The following is a 20,464-nucleotide window of genomic DNA, read 5'->3' as shown; positions in this document are numbered from 1 at the left end:
GTACCAAGAATATTGACCTGAGTTTTAAGGCTGAATTTAGAGAAATGTATGCCTTAGGGTGCCTTTGGTTAGAGTTACCATCAATCTCCAGCTACAACTAGATTCCAAGATAAGAATTTTTTTAATTAATAAAATTAATACAAACACATACCTGCAAATAGTCTCTATCTCAGTCCTCCTCCACATAGCAGCTTCATCTTTATTTTTTATTTATTCATTTATGTATTTTGCAGTTTTTGGCCCAGGCTGGGTTTGAACCCACCACCTCCGGCATATGGGGTTGGCACCCTACTCCTTTGAGCCACAGGTGCCGCCAGCAGCTTCATCTTTAGACTGATGATAAACTGTCCTCCACAGTGCTGGGCATACTATCTAGTGTGACAATGACCAGAGGAAAAAAGTATCCATCTCTTCCTCATGACTTTTTTAGAAAGTGCAGAAAACTTCCCCCCAAGCTAACAGTTAGTGTAACTGCAGTTATAAAGGTTTACCTAGAAGGTCCCTCGTCTTTCACATGTCACTGGCTTCAACCTCATTTGCATATTGGAGCCCCAGGAGAAATTTAAAGACTGGGGATGCCTGCATCTTGCTCTCTGAGATTCTTCTTTTTTTTTTTTTTTTTACATATCCTAAGCAAGAGTCTCTGAGATTCTGAGTTAATTGTTCTGGGGAGTTTTAAAAGTTCCTCAAATGATTTTTAATTGTAGTCAATGTTGAGAAACACAAATGCAATTAGAACCCTAGTAACTCCACAGCCCTGGTCCTCCAGAACTGCTCAGATATGTGCAGGCACATTTAAACCTGAGTGTGAGTATAGTGGCCAAGAGATGTACTTGGCATGTAGAAAGGAATGGAAATGAAGACTAAGAGAGGCTGATAACAGACACCCGGCCCTAGATCAGCCAGAATAAAAAATTCTGTCTATTTAGTGACATGAAGAGACACTTACAGCCTTGGTGAGGAGTTTAAAGCATGTGTTAAGGAAGCAGGTACATGAGCTGAGAAATGCCTTAGCAGCAGAGAGATGGTGGTGGCTTGGGCCCAGGGATGGTTCCTTAGGATTCCCACTGTTCTGTGCTGCAGTCACAAAGCAGAATCATGGGCAGCGCCTGTGGCTCAAGGAGTAGGGCGCCTGTCCCATATGCCAGAGGTGGCAGGTTCAAACCCAGCCCCGGCCAAAAAAAAAAAAACCCACAAAAACAAAGCAGAATCATTCTAAGTGCTTTGGGGCGCCCCATGTATGTAGGACCCAGGGTTTCACTGGCTCCACAGCAGTTCTCACCTTGTGCATCAATTCCTACATCTGCAGCAAGATGCAAAAAAACAAAACAAAACAGCCCTGACAGAAAGACACACTCCTTGCATCCTCTTGACTTTCCAATTAATCATTTAGATGGGAAACCTAAGCCTATCCAGGTAAAAAGATACGTGAACTTCAGGTCAAGGTCACAATCCTGTTTCAAATATGTAATTTTTTTTTTACCCCCTCTGACTTGGGGGCGTGTTTTAAAAAGAAATTATTTTGGGTGGCGCCTGTGGCTCAAAGGAGTAGGGTGCCAGCCCCATATGCCGGAGGTGGCAGGTTCAAACCCAGCCCCGGGCCAAAAAAAATAAAAAAAGAAATTATTTCATTCAATCCTGGTATCCCAGCAACCAGGAAATAGCATCCGTCTTCCTCCTGTTGTGAGCAGCCGAGCAGCCGAGCAGAGCCTGTGCTCAAGAGGCAGAGAAAGAACAAAAGCAGCGCATTGCTCTCGGTTGGTGAGTGATGCTCAAGGGGGAATTTATTCCGAGCTGGCACCCAGTAGAGCAGCCCGAGAGGGCCCAATCTCAGCTGTAAGTGTACAGGGGAACCTGGTGAGCGTGCAGGGGCTCTTCAGTGCGTGGTACTCCTGTACAAGATGGGGGCTGTGACTTCCAGGTGGGTGGGTTCTATAAAACAGCTAAAGCCTGAGACAGCTGACATCTTTGCAGGACCTCTTTTGTGTGTGTTCCTAGCCATCGGTCTTGTTTTCTTTAAAACTCTATAGACAGAAAAAAAGGAGTAACTGTCAGAATTCAAATCTAACTGAACAGAGTCTGTGCAACCAGGCTAGCTACTAAATGTATGTATATTACTAAATTCTACAGCTGAAAGGAATCTCTCCAATCAGTCAGTGCTTATTTTACAAAGGAAGAAATGCAAAAACATGGAGAGGAAAATTCACTTGTCCAAGGACACCCTGGCCTCACATAGTCTAGTGGTTTAGGAATGGGAGATGCTCATATTTTTACAATGCAAACTTTTACAGATTATGCCACGTTAAATGGGAGGGCCTCAGGGAAAGCTGTCACAACAGCCAAGAAATGCCAGTTGTATAACTTGGAAGTCTGAAATTCAAAGGGTTTGCTCAGAATTAGAAGACAAGGATGCAAGAATGGGTTAAAGTAAATGCTAAGTGAGCATATGCTCCGTCAAGGAATTGAGACAAGACAAATGGTCTATTAATGAATGTTTTTCCAAATTACTGAATCAGAAGAATTTTTAATACATGCTAGATTTGTCCAAAATGAAAAAGAAAATAAGGTCAATGTAGACCATGTTGTCAAAAAAAAAAAAAAAAACAGATATACATGCCAGACTTTAGTTACAGCACATTAGAGAAAAAAGTGCTTTTGGAGTGTTAATCCGGTCCAGAATTTTTTAGGTAATGCTTGAAGAGAACCAGGTAGCTTGGCCCGGCAGTGAGCTCACCTGGGGCCGGTGCTTTTCCTTCTCCAGGGGACAGGGCACCTCTCTGGCTTGCAGCCTTCTCCTGGTTGACTGTCCTGCAGGGAAGCATTACTGTCTTCTAACCCGTCCATTTCCAGTGGAATGCTCTCACTTTCCTCCCCTCTTTCTCCTTATGCATGTCCCATCCGCTTCCAAAAGGCTGAAGTAGATGTAGCAGCAGCAAGAGTGATCCCAAATCATTAAGTTGGCCTGAGGAAGAATTCTGCTATCGCAATGGCATCCTTTTGCTCTTTGCTTATTGTCAGAGAACTGAATCAAATGAAGCTTAGCATTGACAGTCTACATTATTTTAAGTTTCGAAAGTTTGTTTTCCAGCTGTCTTTAGAGTAGTGATTGAAAAACATACACCCAATATAAAAAGTACAAAAGATAATATAATACACATCCATGGGCTCATTGTTCCAGAGGCAACAGCTATTAACATTTTTGTTTTATTTGTGTATTAGTGAGAGTTTTCCAGAGAAATAAAACCGCATATATACATGTGACAGGTGCAGTGTAAACTGCAATGCCTGTTAATCTCAGCTTACATATGTACATATGTGTGTATAGCTATCTATCTATATAAACATACGTATATGGAGAGAGAGATCGATTTTAAGGAATTGGTTTGCATGATTGTGGAGGCTTAGCCAGTCCAAAATCAGATGTGGGAGGTTGGCAGTCTGAATCCACGGACTGTCTGCTGGCAGAATTCCTTCTTGTTCTTATGTGGGGAAGGCCAGCCTCTGTTCTACGAAAGTCTTCAACTGATTGAGTAAGGCCCACTCAGTTGGAAGGTAATCTGCTTTACTCCAAGTCCACCTATTTCAACATTAATCTCATCTGAAAAACACCTTCACAGGAATATCTGGAATAACATTTGACCCTCTATCTGGGCATAGTGGCCCAGCCAAGTTGACACATGAAAGTAATCATCGCAACTTGCTTTGAATCTTTTTAAAGACATAAAACATTGCAAATGGAATTGATATCCCATTTATACCTCCGGTTGGTGAGCGAAACACTACCTGAGCACTCCATTCAGGAATGATATTGTTTTTTTTGTAGAGACAGAGTCTCACTTTATGGCCCTCGGTAGCGTGCCGTGGCCTCACACAGCTCACAGCAACCTCCAACTCCTGGGCTTAAGCGATTCTCTTGCCTCAGCCTCCCAAGTAGCTGGGACTACAGGTGCCCGCCACAATGCCCGGCTATTTTTGGTTGCAGTTTGGCCGGGGCCGGGTTTGAACCCGCCACCCTCGGTATATGGGACCGGCGCCTTACGGACTGAGCCACAGGTGCCGCCCCAGGAGTGATTTTTTTTTTTTTTGAGACAAAGACTCACCTGGTCACCCTTGGTAGTGTGCCGTGGCATCTTAGTTCACAGCAACCTCAAACTCTTGGGTTCAAGTAATCCTCTTGCCTCAGCCTCCCAAGTAGCTGGGACTACAAGTGCCCGCCACAAGGCCCAGCTATTTTTTAGAGAGGGGGTCTTGCTCTTGCTAAGCCTGGTCTCGAACCTGTGAACTCAGGCAATCCACCCATCCTCGGCCTCCCAACTGCTGGAATTATAGGAATGAGCCACTGTGCCTAGCCCCAGAGTGATACTTCTTGTGTGTGTGAGATGGAAACTTTATTAATTATAATAGGATAAAATTAATAAGATATTCAGAATCACAACAGACTTTACTTATCAGGATCTCCTTTTTTAAAAACTCCTTTTTTGTGACCTCAGACTCCTTTTTACCCCATCACCTGATTTCCAATTTCTGGTTTAATGGTGGGGATGGGGGTAGGAATCGAAGACCTGTTTGCTACGAACACAAGTTCTTTCAAGGATTCTGGGCCATTGGAGATTATAGATGGGTTCTATTAAAAACTCCATTGCATCTTGGGAACCACCATGTGGAATACCTGTGGAAAATCTCAGATATATCAGATCACAGTTCATCTATTTGGATGTTTTTGCCCAAACAGTCTCATCCGCTATTACCCAAACCATTTCAGTTTTATTTGCTAGGTTATAGCAAGGTTAAGGATTGGAGAAACTTGGAAGAAATACAATTTGTTAAATAAATGCAAAGTACAGTGCACTAGCCTCCAGACCGCTTTCTGACCCCTAGCCTGCTGAATTAAAGGCCTGCACACTGTTCCTTCGGATCCCTTCCAGAGCTTAGGACTCCATGACTGGTATTTGAAGTGATAACATCCCTAATTCAAATTCTCTGATTTGCTGCTGTAGCCTGTAGGCTCAGAGAGGCTGGACACCCAAAGGATAGCAAGTGTAAACTGCAGATACCTGCTCAGCTGACACGCCTTTCACCATGGAAAGGAGGCTTATAAAGAAGGAAGTGAAAAAGCTCCTGTAAGTATGACTGAGAACAACGGTCCTTTATAACACTTGGCATTTGGTGGGTTTCATGTCTCGGATGGTCTGAGTATTAGCAAGGTGTAAAAATCTAAAGAATATTCTATGTCTGTACTACAGAGAAAGCCAGAAGATGCTCTGTCCTCCTCTGCCTCCCGCCAGGGAGGCCTCACATGTGGTGCAAGGCAAGATGCTGAAACTCTGGGGAGGATGTTTCTGCTGGCAGCCTGCACATCTGAGGCTGAGAGCTGAGTCTATGTTCTAGCCAGGCTGCTTGGGCAGGATGTGCCACTGACAACAGGGATGGCCCTGCTGAAAAGATATAGGAAGAGGGATTCCTAAAAAATATACCCACGCACCCAGCGTTTACATTGCAGCCGCTGCCTCTTTCTTTTTTTTTTTTTTTTTTTTATTGTTGGGGATTCATTGAGGGTACAATAAGCCAGGTGCCGCTGCCTCTTTCATTGCCAGTTGCATTGACTGGATAATTCATCTCCTTTTTCTTGACGTCTGAACTTTTTTTTAAACTAACACAGAAAACATCATGTTTACCATGGACATTCTTTTTCCGTGCATGGTAGTTTTTCTTTGAGTCATTACTAAACAACTACTGGTGAAAAGATTACAAACCATATAAAAAGGAAAAGAAAGGTTATGTTCTCTCTCATACATATTACACACACAACAGTAATGCCCTTGTCATCAAAGATCGTATCATTGTCCCCATCAAATGTCTTTTTTCCACCTACTAAGAAAATTATAAGGCCAGGCACTGTGGCTCATGCCTATAATCCTAGCACTCTGGAAGGCTGAGCGGGAAGATTGCTTGAGGCCAAGAATTAGAGACCTGCCTGAGCAAGAGCGAGACCCTGTCTCTACTAAAAATAGAAAACTTAGCCAGGCACGGCGGGAGGTGTCTGTAGTCCCAGCTACTTGGGAGGCAGAGGCAGGAAGATTGTTTGAGCCCAGCAGTTTGAGGTTCTGTGAGCTAGGCTGACACCACAGCATGCTAGCCTGCACAACAGGCTAGCCTCTGTCTCCAAAAAAAAAAGAAGAAGAAAGAAAGAAAATTACATTTTAATAAGTTCTTAGAAATGCTGGAATAAATTATAAACTCTATATGAATTCACGTATGTATACATGTATGTGTTTGGGGGCCAATGTGATAATAAAGAACAAACTGTGATCAGGAATGCCAGCTCCTCCAAATCTCATCCAAAGAATTAGAATTTCAAATGGATATAAATACAATTTTACATCCAAAGAGTACATTTGAGCTTTGGCTATAAAATTGTACACATATGAAGTACACATACTTTAAAGTATGTGTATCTTGGAACTGCATAGCAAAAATCCAAGAATTTTTATCAATCTAGATAAACTTAATGACCTGACAGAAAAGCTTTTAGAAGCCAGAAACAAACTTATTTTCCACACAGTAACTAGCCCAAAGTGTTGTAGTGTGATACACGGACAAACAGAACAGAGTTTGTGTAAAATTGTGAGATGTGCTGAAATCCAGAGATCCCACAGGTTTTCCCCAAAGTCCAGCCCCTCCCTCTCTCCAACTTCTCCAGGGCAGCCCCTATTCTATCTCCACTTACTGAAACTCACTGTCAGGAAAGGGATTTGATAAGGACACACTAGTAACGTTTTACGCACATCTCCTCGTAAGGGTATTTGCATTCTAAAAAGAAAATGTCTTCAGGCAAAATAATATATCTTGTACAGAATTTTACATATCTGGAATTTATCAACTTTGGACCTTCTGTCTGAAGGTAGCGTTGGCAGCAAGGGATTCTTTGTTTTAAACAGTGGGTCTCACAAAACCCTTTCTGTGTGTGGGTATTTGGTATACTTCTTGCTTTCTTATAATTTCTACTACTAGCTATGCAAGTTTACTTTTTAGATAAAGGCTTGGAAAGAAAACCTCCTTCTGCAGACTGGGCTCCATGTAACCTCAATGGTTCAATGCTGCTCTCTTGCTTTTAAGGGGAGATTATATTGGCACCAGACTTCGGGAAAATGAATTTGACCCAAAAGGAAGACGGCAACTGACCTTTCTAGATGATATGGTAAAGAAAGGCATGCTGATGCAAGTCACATTTGTGTTATGTGTGCATTAAGGGGACAGAACAAGAATTAATTTTTGTAATAAACAAGGCTAATGTTGACACTCACTCTACCAAAGTTCCTTTCTCATCATGTCCTCATCCTAAGATTGTCCAAATGGTCATTTCAACCACTAAACAGGAAGGAAAAAGAGAAGGAGGTGAAAAAAATTATGAGAATTATTTACCATTAGGAGAGAAGATTAAAAGCCAAAGACAGGCAAGGACAGGTGTTATGGGCATGATATTAAAATATTTTTGGACAAAATTAGCTATCGTGTAGTTCTTATAATAATTTCTTTTCCATTTGCATTAGGAGGGGGAAAAAACCAAACAAATGAATAATCCTAAAACCCCTGGCATTATTCATGTTCAAACCCAGACTTATGTTAGGTTCTGAACGTTTACTTCACAGAAACGACATAAAGATTGAATTCAAAGGAAATTAATAAACACTTGGCTTTTTACACTGCCCATTTACTATTGTTACACTAATAAAAAAGGAAAGGTCTTCCCCTCCTTCTCTCCCCTTCCTCTCTGTTGAAAGTAAAGCAAGGTTCACTGACTTCCTAACCTTCCCTGTAGCTAAGTAGTTAAGCCTTATTCTCCCTGTCCACATATTAAATGGAGAAATTAGATAGTTTAGAGCAGTGCTTCTCAAACTTTATCTTTTATATATATATGTTATTAAATCATAATTGTGTCCATTAATGCATTTATGGGGTACAATGTGCTGATTTTATGTACAATTTGGAATGCTTACATCAAACTGGTTGACATAGCCTTCACCCCACTTACTTAATCTTATTACAAGATGTTTTGATTCAGGAGCTCTGGGGTGAGGCTTGGGATTTGCATATCTGATAAGCCTCATCTAATGAGGTGATGCCACAGCTGCTGGTCCAGACATCAAATGTTCGATTAGGTTTCAATGATTGGTCATGATCCAATTTGTCTTATTTGTTTATTTAAGTTTATTTTTTAGTTTGGTCGGGTCCCTGGAAGAAATAACTCTATTGTTTAAAGAATGTTAAAATATTAGAATACATCTTAAATAAATAGAAACAAACCCAGCTTTCCCTTTTCTGGGTCTGGAGATGGAGCGCATTTTTGACATTCTACTCACAGAATAAGGAATTGTTCTCGGTCACCCTCTTCCCCCACCCCCACCTTTTTCTATTTTAAAATTTGGGGAAACTGAGACCCAGAGAGCGTCACCACTTACCTAAGGATAGATGTGGGTTGTTGGCAATACCTAGGTTTGCGCTTTCTTTTCCCAACCATGTAAATCAGATGATTGTTCTAGTGGGAGATACATTTATGCCTGACGAGCTCTAAATATTTCTGGCTGGGCATCAGGTTGTCAGGCATAGCTGGTGGTCCTTCCCATTTTAGACATGACAAAACTGTGGTGCCATTGTCAGTGGGGCCGGGGAGTATGCAGCCAGTGTCTAAACCTGTTCTTTAGGGGGCGGCGCCTGTGGCTCAAGGAGTAGGGCGCCAGTCCCATATGCTGGAGGTGGCGGGTTCAAATCCAGCCCCAGCCAAAAACCACAAAAAATAAAAAAATAAAAATAAACCTGTTCTTTAGCTCTCTGCGCTTCCCACCTCCAGGCTCACTATGACTTGGCCATCAGTATTGCTTTGCAATGGCTGAATCACTCAGAAGACTTAACATGGCTGGACTGGGAGGAAGTGTAAGTTGCCACAGGTCTGTTGTTCTCCTTGATGTGTGACTGTGATTGATGATAGAGGAAGTCCCAGCCCTAGCCTGTGTCTTCCATCTTGAGGCATTCTGATGTGAAAACACTGCAGGTGTGAACAGCCCTCTTCAGTGAGGCACCTGAAGAAACCCCGCCCTTGCCACCTGGAGGAAATTATGCCCCTGTTTACATATTTTGCATCTCTGCTAGTTGGTTTCTGTAAAATGAAACACCTTCTTATACAGGATGCTGTATCTTGTGGATTTGCCATGATCAATTCTGTGCATAAAGATTGCAAGCTTGTCCTAACTACTAGCAAATACAATTTCTAAGCATTTAAACAGAGTTGAGCTGTTTGAATCATAGAAAAAATTTCTTTCCAGGATTATTGGCATGTTCTCCCATGTATAGTTTGCAGGCAGACTCACTCAGTTGGTAAGAACATGGAACTAAGGAGGCCAGGTTTAAATAACTTATCCCAGAGGACAGTTATTTTCTTCTGTTCAACACCCTTAGATTAAACACCAGATCTTGGATAGAGAAAGCAGTTAGGGCTTAGTTATAATAAGCAGAAAATCCAATTTGAACAGTCTAAAGGAAAAAAAATGGGGAAGGGGATTTCACTGCATCTATATCTGAAAGGTTAGTGGGTAGGTCTGTGTTAGGCAGGCATGGTTTAATTCAAAACTCAAACAATGTCACTAGAATGTACCTTTTTTTTTTCTTTTTGAGACCCTCTGTTGCCCCAGGTAGAGGGCCATGGCATCATCATAGCTCACTGCAACCTCAAACTCCTGGGCTCAAGTGATCTTCCTGCCTCAGCTTCATGAGCAAAGGAATCTGGGACTATAAGCGTCCACACAACACCCCCAGCTAATTTTTCTATTTCTGTAGAGATGGGGTCGAACTCCTGGCCACAAGTGATCCTCTGGCCTTGGTCACCCAGAATGCTAGAATTACAGGTGTGAACCACAGTGCCCAGCCAGAATCTTTATCTTAACTCTATTTCCTCCAGGTGGACACCAGTGTTCGTTTCAGCCTACCTCATTGTAATGTTTAGTCCAGGGGAAGATGGATTTTTTTAAAAAAAATCGAAGAATTGTGTTTCAACAGCTTATTTGCCCTGATGCCTGGGAATGGAAAGGGAAGAAAGGAATATACTGACTAGCTTAGTCTACAGTATATTTTCCATTCTTGGAATCTAGGAGTGTTCTTGGCTGCCCTGAAACATGTAGATTTATAGTGGGGTTGGGCAGTTTCCCGTAACCAAATTGCCATAGGAAAGGGAAAGCATAGTGGCTGGCAAAGCCATAAATATCCATCACGGTGGCCAGTCTGCTGATGTTTGATGTATCTGTGAAACATGAATAGATGAGGGCAAATTCATCATCATAATTGGAAGATAAATATTCAAAGTGTGTTTCACTGATGGAGGGACAGTCACATCAATTTTATAAATAAGCAGATAGCACACAGCCATTGCAGATCACTCACAGATCATGACTACCTTGGCAGGTGTCAAGAAGAACACGAATAAATCCTTCCCCATTCTTTATCCATATTCCCCATTAGGAAAATGCCATTCCATGGCGGACCCACATATCCAAACCGCAGAGAACGAGAAGCTATGATTTTATCATCTTATGCTGGAATCTTAATGGTAAGGAAAAGAAGCTTGCATACATGGATATTTCATATCTACTGTATGTATTTTGTGTTTTTTTGTTTGTCTTATTTTGTTTTAGAGAAAATGTCTCACTCAGGTTGGAGTACAGTGGTATAGTCAGAGCTCACTGTAGCCTCAAACTCCTGGGCTCAAACAATCCTCCTGCCTCAGCCTCCTGCACAGATAAGATTGCAGGCATGTGCCACGACACCTGACCTAAATTTTGATATTAATGTGTATTTGTATTATTTTTAAACTAATGTTTCTATATGTTTAGGAGTTGCTAATGGTAAATGTTTCATTATTTAAAATAATAAAGACCGACTTATACTGTAGTGTGAAAACATTTATTTAAGGGGCAAAAAATACACAGGAATGAGAGACATAACTAATTGATCTTTGAAGAGCTGATTCATCCATTTACTCAGAAGTTAATTACTGTATTTAGTACCCACACTATCCAAGAGCAGTTGTAGACATAGTGAGCTATAATATCTTTGTTTCCTAAAAAAAGACAAGTCAGGATAAAATAATATTTTGTTGTTATTGTTGTTTAACAGAACAGTATCTCGATTGAGGAAATCTTTAAAATTTATGGGGCTGATTCTTCTGCAAATTCTGGTACTACTAAGGTAAGTGTGACCTGGGATGGTCAATGTAAGGGATTTTTAGAGAGAATATATTTAGTGTATAAATTTATAATGTTGTATTTTCAGGCATCAATGATGAAAATAGTAGTTTTATATCAAAATGCACAGAAATTTATATCAGTATGTACAAAAGCCAGACTTAGCCATGTCTTACTTGGGTAGCCTTATGTTTGTAAAATGCCTTTGGTAGGTAGAGAACCACATAGTAATAACAAATGTATCTTGGGTCCCAGCTACTAGGGAAGCTGAGGCAGGATGATCACTTAAGCCTAGGAGTTCCAGGCCAGGCTAGGCAACATAGCCAGACCCCATCTCCTAAAAAAAAGGTTTCATGAAAGAAAGAAAAATGCAACAGCAGCAGACTAGGTAATTTATGATGAAAATGTGCCTTGTAGATCTCATTTTTGTTCTAGAAGATATATTACATCCTACAAAAGTCTGGGTCTCCCAGATCTATGTTACAAAAAGTGTAGGTGGGACTATTGGTAGGTGTCACCATGCCCAGCTCCTCCCAGGAGAATACTTTAAAAATCACTAACGGTAGAAGTAGCAACAACCTGGGAGTCCAGAGACCTGGGTTTGAGTTTTGACTCTGTTACTATGGAGCCCTAAACAGAACCCTCACCCTGCTTGGGCCTTTAAATTACTGATTCTTAAAAAACAAACAAACAACAACAACAACAAAAAAACCTAGTGTTCTGAATAATCTTCAAAGCCAGTTGGGTTCTTGCCATTTATGAATGTATGAACATTCAGAAAACATTTAAATATGGATTGCTATTTAGAGCTATTTACCTTCAGATATCCCGGAAGAGGGAAGAGGAAAGGGAAAGTGAGGTGGGGGAAGGACACACTTGGTGGAGGGAGAGCAAAACACCCTCATGCTCAGGCCTGCTGGCTTTCATGCTCCACCCAGACTGGGAAGGGAGGCCAGGGCAGGGTTGTGGCTACAGGAGCACCTGCCTCCCTTTTTCTTTTGCTGCAGAAGATACAGCAAGCAGCAGGGTCATGCAAAGTTCCAGAGCCCACCAGATCAGATCGTCCTTAGGAATCAAGTATTTACTGAGTGCTGTAACTTTGAAACCAACTTTCTGTCACCTTAATCTGTACGTCACCTGACTGTGGTCCTAAGACTCAAATTCCCACCATTGCTGCAGGCATCAGAACCTTCTCTCTGATCATCCCAGTTTCAACTTGCTCCTTTCATTCATTCATTCAGTATAGTCATAAGTGCAGGGGATACAATGGGAAGCAAGTCACACAAAATTACTTTTCCTACAGACCTGGTGTCATATACTGGGGCTTACCTTCACTGAGATAAAAACCACCCCAGGCCAGAGGGTCCTCCACGACCAAGCTCTCTGTGTTACTTGGAGAGCTGACTAAACTATACTGCTTCTATCCTGTCTGTCTGTTTCTGCAGCTTTCTCCTTTCCAGGTGGTTCTCCTCTTTTCTTCCCCCATCCCCTAAAACATGTACATAAAATCTCGAGCCCCACACACCCCTGTTTCAGTCCCTATTTTCTTTTTTCTTTCTTTTCTGTTTTAGATAGTCTTGCTCCATCACCCAGGCTAGAGTGCCATGGCATCAGCCTAGCTCACAGCAACCTCAGACTCCCAGGTTCAAGGGATCCTCCTGCCTCAGCTTCCTGAGTGGCCGGGACTACAGATGCATATCACAATGCCTGGCTAATTTTTTTCTGCTTTTAGTAGAGACAGGGTTTATCTCTTGCTCAGGCTGGTCTCTAACTCCAGAGTTCAATTGATCCTCCTACCTCAGCCTCCCAGACTAAGATTACAAGCGTGAGCCACCACATCCTGCCCAGTAATTGTTTTCTCCTCATTTCTGGAGCCTCGGTCTAGGGCAGGTGTCAGGCACATCAACTCACATGGAAGCTAGCCCTGTGTGAACCACTCCAGTCTTGGCTATATCATCAACAAGAAGGTCTGCAAACATGGGTGTCTGAGCAGGTTCATTTAAAGGACTAGAATGGAAAGAAATGCTGTTCAGCTGTGGGCTGTCCAGTCTCTACCTATCCATCAGATCACTCATTAGTTCATTCAAGAGTCCTTATTCAGCACCTTCTCTGTTCAGTGGCATGGCCCCATCCTCATAATCAGTGACCAATGATGAAGAACCCAGGAGTGTGCACAGACTATATAATGGCCAGCTCTGAACAGAAACAGATACTATCATCACACAGGGAGACCTTTCTTTATAGGTCTGCACTTACTGATTGCTGTGGGATGTGACTGTTGGCTCATTCATTGGTGTGTACGTGAAAGGCCGATTGTATAATCTTAAGTGCTTGGATTCTAAAGACTGGCTGCCTGCAGTCAAAAGCAGAGTAATCCTGGGCAAATTTTCTAACCTCCACATGCCTCAATTATATGTAAAAGCAGGGAAAGAAAGATGGGGTTGTTGTGGGAAGGGAGTGAATTAGTACCAATAAAGGCCTAACCTCACATAATAGCTGTACAGTTTCTAGTACTCAGAGGTTGGGTACTTGATTTCTTCTAAGTTCCCTAAATCAGGATTTCTCAACATTGTGGGCCAGATGATTCTTTGTTGTGTGTATAAAGGGTGAGGGTTGGGGGCTGTCCTGTGCACGGAGGTACGTTTAGTGGCATCCTTGGCCTCTACCCACTAGATGCAAGTAGTTTCTCTTCAGTTGTGACACTTTAAAATGTCTCCAGACTTTGCCAAATGTCCTGTAGGAGGCAAAAATCACATTAGTTTGAGAACCACTTCTCTAAAAATTTAAAAATTTAATAGGTAATCAACATCACCTATGTGTATTATTAATGTGATGTAAGATTTATCTGTTTTGGACAAGAATTAATCACAAAAAGTATGATTTAAGCTACCAAGGCAAGAATCCGAGGATCTACTCCCCTGAGCCTCACCAGCTCCCCTCCACCTCAAGAATGGGCCCAGGCCTTAGCTTTGGATGTTTGTCAGCGTCACTCAGGGGCCTTTCATGCTCTGCTTTCTTCCTTTTAAAATTGAGCAGGACTTTTTATATTAATCTGAAGCTATTTGTAAACAAACCTTACTTTCATGAGGCCCTAGATGATTTTTTTCATTGGGTCCAGGGTCCTCCGCAGATAAAAACTTCCTATCGGCAAAATCCAGTTCCTTCTCAGAATTAGCAGGACTTCTCAACGGAAACGTACCATTTAAATTTAAGATTGAACAGTAAAAATATTTCAAAATTTAATAAAATTTCAAGACATGTTTTTTTTTTTTTTTGAGACACTATGTCGCCCTGGGTAGAGTGCTCTAGCGTCACAGCTCACAGCAACCTTCAACTGCTGGGCTTAGGTGATTCTCTTGCGTCAGCCTCCCAAGTAGCTGGGACTGCAGGTGTCTGCCACAACACCCAGCTATTTTTGTTGTTGTTGTTGTTGCAATTGTCTTGTTGTTTAGACGGCTGGGCTGGGCTAAACCCGCCACCTTCGGTGTATGTGGCTGATGCCGTAACCACTGTTCTACGGGCGCGGAGCCTCAAGAGGTGTTTTTAATTAGAAGGAGATAGAATCATAAAATAATAGATATTGTTAAATATTCTTCATTAATTGCTGCATTTATCTAAATAATGTTTGATTCCTTCCAATAAAATGTCTCCTAAGCAACAGCTAAAATCCTTCCCAGGCAAAAGCTTAAGACCCTGTTGAATACTAATCGAATTATATAGAATTTCTGGCAACTGGAATTGACCACTTGATACAACGTGGGTACTATACTAAGGCTGGATGGTTTTCTTCAGAACTATTTGCTGCCACCTGGCGGCAGCAAGGCATTATAGGCACAGTATTTTTCAGAAACCATCACGGAGAATGTCTGCCTCAGGTTCTGCTTCCTGCGAGGGAGCTGGATTTTCCTGATAGGAAGTTTTTTCTGCGGAGGACCTTGGACCCACCGAAAAAAATCATCCAGGGCCTCACGAAAGCAAGGTTTGTTTACAAATAGCTTCAGATTAATATAAAAGGTCTTGCTCAATTTTAAACGGAAGAAATCAGAGCATATACTTTCCTTCAAAAACCGAGCAAGTTGGGGGAGGATGGGCGGAGGGAGGGTGATTGGTGGGATTACACCTGCGGTGCATCTTACAAGGGTACATGTGAAACTTACTAAATGTAGAATATAAATGTCTTAACACAGTAACTAAGAAAATGCCAGGAAGGCTATGTTAACCAGTGTGATGAAAATGTGTCAAACGGTCTATAAAACCAGTGTATGGTGCCCCATGATCGCATTAATGTACACAGCTATGATTTAATAATTTTTTTTTTTTTTTTTTTTGTAGAGACAGAGTCTCACTTTATGGCCCTCGGTAGAGGGCCATGGCATCACACAGCTCACAGCAATCTCCAACTCCTGGGCTTAAGCGATTCTCTTGCCTCAGCCTCCGGAGTAGCTGGGACTACAGGCGCCCGCCACAACGCCCAGCTATTTTTTTGTTGCAGTTCAGCCGGGGCCGGCTTCGAACCCGCCACCCTCCGTATATGGGGCCGGCGCCTTACCGACTGAGCCACAGGCATCGCCCATGATTTAATAATTAAAAAAATAGTAAAAAAAAAAAATCAAGCAAGTGCTAAAAATATTTTTCAGTTTTATTTGATGGAGAAAAAGAGAAACACCAAGGGAGGCAGAGAGTAAAAATGAAATCGTCAGAGAGAGGAAGGAGACCAGGGCAAGAGAACAGAAACACCCAAACCTTCGCTTCACTTCCTTCTTCCTGAAGTTGTACCCCAACCTCCTACCAGCAGTCATTTGAGTCCTTCCCAGCTGACATCCAGAATCCAGAGCCCGGCTTTCAGGGGCAAACATACCACTCTCATCTTTGTCACATGCTAGCTGTGTGTCCTTGCACAAGTTATTTAACTTCTTTTGATGCCCAATTTTCTTACAAGTAAACAGGCATCCCTGGGTAGACGTGATTGCACTGACCCACACACATTTGGTTGGTTGCTCTTTGGCCTGGAGACAGCGCGTGTGGTGTCACAAGGGCGACTTTCCATATTAGTATGTTTCCAAGTCCACCTCCCTCCCTGGCCAGCCTCCTTCCTCCTGAGAGCAGCTTGGTCTCTGTGATAGGCCTGGCTTCCACCCTCTCACAGTTCCAGTAATTGGCAGAGCGTCTTCTGTTCTTCCAGGATGCTGACTCAGACTGAATTGTGCAGAAATTAAAAAATATGTCCACAATAAGAGGAGGGAACTATGTTGTAAGCATTATTAATAGAGCTTGATAATGAGGTATTAAACATATACTTTTAATATTAACTATGTCCAAATGAATACTTACAATGTATATTTAAAGTACAAAGACCAAGGAAACAGACCATTCCAAGTGTATGAAATAGAGCCGTGTCAGGAGTTTTGAAGTTATCTATGGACACTTCCGGTCTCATACCCTTCCTTTCACCCTGGGTTACCACTGTCTTGAATTATGTGTTTATTAGTCTCTTTTGCTTCTTTATAGTTTTATCACAAACACCTCTCATCAATAATAGCTTAATTTTGTACTTTTTTGAGATTTACATGAGTAGAGTATTAGCAAATGTGTGGCTCTGTGGCTTTCTTTTTTCACTCAACATTATGTTTCAGAAACTTACCCATGCATGGAGCTATAGTTTATTTTCTCTGCATATAGTATTCTACTCTAGAAATATGCAATATCTCAATGCATTTATGTATTCTTCTATTTTTACATATGAGTTATTTCTTTTGTAAGTCTTTTGTTGCACAACAAGAGTTTCTGAATGGTGTACGCCAAAGACTGAAATTGCTAAGCCCAGGGTATGAGCACCTTCAGCACACTAGGTAAAGCCTAATTGTTTTCCGAAACTGTCCTACCAATTACACTTTTACCAGCAGTGTAGGTTATCTACACTGAAATTTTCAGGCTTTTTTAGGTTTTTGTCAGTCTGTTGAGTGTACTATGATATTTAATTTAATTTGCATTCCCCTGATTATCAATGGACTTGTAAAGCACTTGTTAATGTCTCTTGGCAGTTTTTGGTTGGGTTATTTGTTTTCTCCTTTTTTCTTACTATAACATCTTAGTTTTTAGAAAAACTTCTATGGGATAGAATTACTCAAGTCCTAGAATTTTCAGTACATTTCCCATTTGAAATTTGCCCTTTTCTTCATAAACATGTAAATGTCCAGAACATATACATTTCTAATATCCCGACCACATTTGCAAAATGTCTTTTTTTCTTATTTAGATGCCCAGGAATGTTTATTTCCCTCTGCTAGCCATTTATGCAAGCAAGGAAAAGTGATTTTGCCAATTTATTACAATAATTATGCTTCCTGAAAATTTTTTCCCTATTATGTTTTGCCACTTCCGCAAAAGTACACTTCATAAGAAATTACAGACTCTCAAAAATCTTCCATTATTAGAAAGTACTAAATTTTTCGGGACTCCTTAGGTTCAATCATCACCACAAAAAAACCCCCAAAAAAACACCATAGCATTATTATTCTACAAATCCACAAAATATATTACAAAGTCATGTTCTATTTTCTTTCTTTTTTTTAATTGTTAAATCGTAGTTGTGTACATTAGTGCAATTAAGGGGTACAATGTTCTGGTTTCATATACAATCTGATATATTCTCATCAAACTGTTCAACGTAGCCTTCAAGGCATTTTCTTAGTTGTTGTATGTAGATATTTGTATTCTGCATTTAGTAAGTTTCGCCTGTACCCATTCTAAGATGCCCCATAGGTGTGGCCCACCCATTACCCTCCCTCCACCCTAACCTCCCCACTCTCTTACTCTCCCTTGGCCCTTTTGGCATATTCTTGTGCTGTAGTTGGGTTATAGCCTTCATGTGTAAGCTATAAATTAGCTTCATAGTAGGGTTGACTACATTGGATACTTTTTCTTCCATTCCTGAGATACGTTGCTAAGAAGAATATGTTCCAGCTCCATCCATGTAAACATGAAAGAGGTAAAGTCTCCATCTTTCTTTAAGTCTGCATAATATTCCATGGTATACATATACCACAATTTGCTAGGCTGTTAGTGGGTCGATGGGCACTTGGGCTTCTTCCATGACTTAGCAATTATAAATTGGGCTGCAATAAATAATCTGGTACAGATGTCTTTGTTATATTGTAATTTTTGGTCTTCTGGGTATAAACCTAGTAAAGGAATTATGGGGTTGAGTGGCAGGTCTATTTTTAGATCTCTAAGTGTTCTCCAAACATCCTTCCAAAAGGAACGTATTAGTGTGCATTCCCGCCAGTAGTGTAGAAGTGTGGCCTTTTCTTCACATCCACACCAACATCTCTGGTTTGGGGATTTTGTTATGTGGGCTACTCTTACTGGAGTTAGGTGATATCTCAAAGTAGTTTTGATTTGCATTTCTCTGATGATTAAGGATGATGAGCTTTTTTTCATGTGTTTGTAGATCATACATCTGTCTTCTTTAGAGAAGTTTCTCTTCAAGTCCCTTGCCCACCCTGAGATGGGGTCACGTGTCCTTTTCTTGCTCATACGTTTGAGTTCTCTGTGGATTCTGGTTATTAAACCTTTATCGGAGGTATAACCTGCAAATATTTTCTTCCATTCTGAGGGAGCTTTTCAGTTTGATCAGGTCCCAGTGATGTATTTTTGATACTGCTTCAATTGCCTGGGGAGTTCTCTTCATAAAATGTTCACCCAGGCCAATTCCTTCAAGAGTTTTCATTTTTATACTTTCATGTCTGAAATTTAAATCTTTTACCCAGTGAGAATCTATCTTAGTTAATGGTGAAAGGTGTGGGTCTAGTTTCAGTCTTGTACAGATCGCCAGCCAGTTCACCCAGCAACATTTGTTAAATAGGAAATTTTTCCCCCACTGAATGTTATTTGATCTTGAAAAAATAATACTTCATTTTATATGGAATCAGAAAAACCTCAAATAGCCAAAACATTATTCAACAATAAAAACAAAGCAGGAGGAATCACGCTACCAGACTTGAGACTGTACTATAAATCGATAGTGATCAAAACAGCATGGTACTGGCACAAAAGAAGAGAAGTAGATGTCTGGAACAGAATAGAGAACCAAGAGATGAATCCAGATAGTTACCGTTATTTGATCTTTGAAAAGCCAATTAAAAACATTCAGTGGGGATAAGATTCCCTATTTAACAAATGGTGCTGAGTGAACTGGCTGGCAACCCGTAGAAGATTGAAACTGGACCCACACCTTTCACCATTAACTAAGATAGACTCTCACTGGATAAAAGATTTAAACTTAAGACATGAAACTATAAAAATACTTGAAGAAAGTGCAGGGAAAACTCTTGAAGGAATCGGCCTGGGTGAATATTTTATGAGAAGGACTCCCCAGGCAATTGAAGCAGCATCAAAAATACACTACTGGGACTTGATCAAACTAAAAAGCTTCTGCACAGCCAAGAACATAGTAAGTAAAGCAAGCAGACAGCCCTCAGAATGGGAGAAAATATTTGCAGGTTATACCTCCGATAAAGGTCTTATAACCAGAATCCACAGAGAACTCAAACGTATGAGCAAGAAAAGAACACGTGACCCCATCTCAGGGCAGGCAAGGGACTTGAAGAGAAACTTCTCTAAAGAAGACAGATGCACAATCTACAAACACATGAAAAAAAGCTCATTATCCTTAATCATCAGAGAAATGCAAATCAAAACTACTTTGAGATATCACCTAACCCCAGTAAGAGTAGCCCACATAACAAAATCCCCAAACCAGAGATGTTGGTGTGGATGTGGAGGAATGGGCACACTTCTACACTGCTGGTGGGAATGCACACTAATACGTTCCTTCTGGAAGGATGTTTGGAGAATACTTAGAGACCTAAAAATAGACCTGCCATTCGATCCTATAATTCCTTTACTAGCTTTATACCCAGAAGACCAAAAGTCATAATATAACAAAGACATCTGTACCAGAATGTTTATTGCAGCCTAATTCATAATTGCTAAGTCATGGAAGAAGCTCAAGTGCCCATCGACCCACGAATGGCCTAGCAAATTGTGGTACATGTATACCATGGAATATTATGCAGCCTTAAAGAAAAATGGAGACTTTACCTCTTTCATGTTTACATGGATGGAGCTGGAACATACTCTTCTCTGCAAAGTATCTCAGGAGTGGAAGAAAAAGTATCCAATGTACTCAGCTCTACTATGAAGCTAAATTATAGCTCTCACATGAAGGCTAT

At 41.1% G+C, this 20,464-nt stretch overlaps 1 protein-coding gene across 1 annotated transcript in view; it reads left to right on the top strand.

The window, feature by feature from the left end:
- Positions 1–1,705: 1,705 nt before the first annotated feature.
- C7H2orf80 (chromosome 7 C2orf80 homolog) overlaps positions 1,706–20,464 on the top strand; it is a 36,340-nt gene continuing 17,581 nt past the window's right edge. The window contains exons 1-6 of the mRNA XM_053597664.1: positions 1,706–1,836; positions 4,998–5,120; positions 7,117–7,198; positions 8,849–8,931; positions 10,510–10,597; positions 11,164–11,235. Coding sequence (XP_053453639.1) covers positions 5,080–5,120; positions 7,117–7,198; positions 8,849–8,931; positions 10,510–10,597; positions 11,164–11,235 — 366 coding nt within the window. The 5' untranslated portion in view covers positions 1,706–1,836; positions 4,998–5,079. The remainder of the gene's footprint in view (positions 1,837–4,997; positions 5,121–7,116; positions 7,199–8,848; positions 8,932–10,509; positions 10,598–11,163; positions 11,236–20,464) is intronic.

The sequence above is a fragment of the Nycticebus coucang genome, chromosome 7 (assembly GCF_027406575.1).
Source record: "Nycticebus coucang isolate mNycCou1 chromosome 7, mNycCou1.pri, whole genome shotgun sequence".
Classification (NCBI taxonomy): Eukaryota; Metazoa; Chordata; class Mammalia; order Primates; family Lorisidae; genus Nycticebus; species Nycticebus coucang.
Note: the sequence above shows the minus strand (reverse complement) of the source record. Positions and strands in the feature narration are given on the sequence as shown.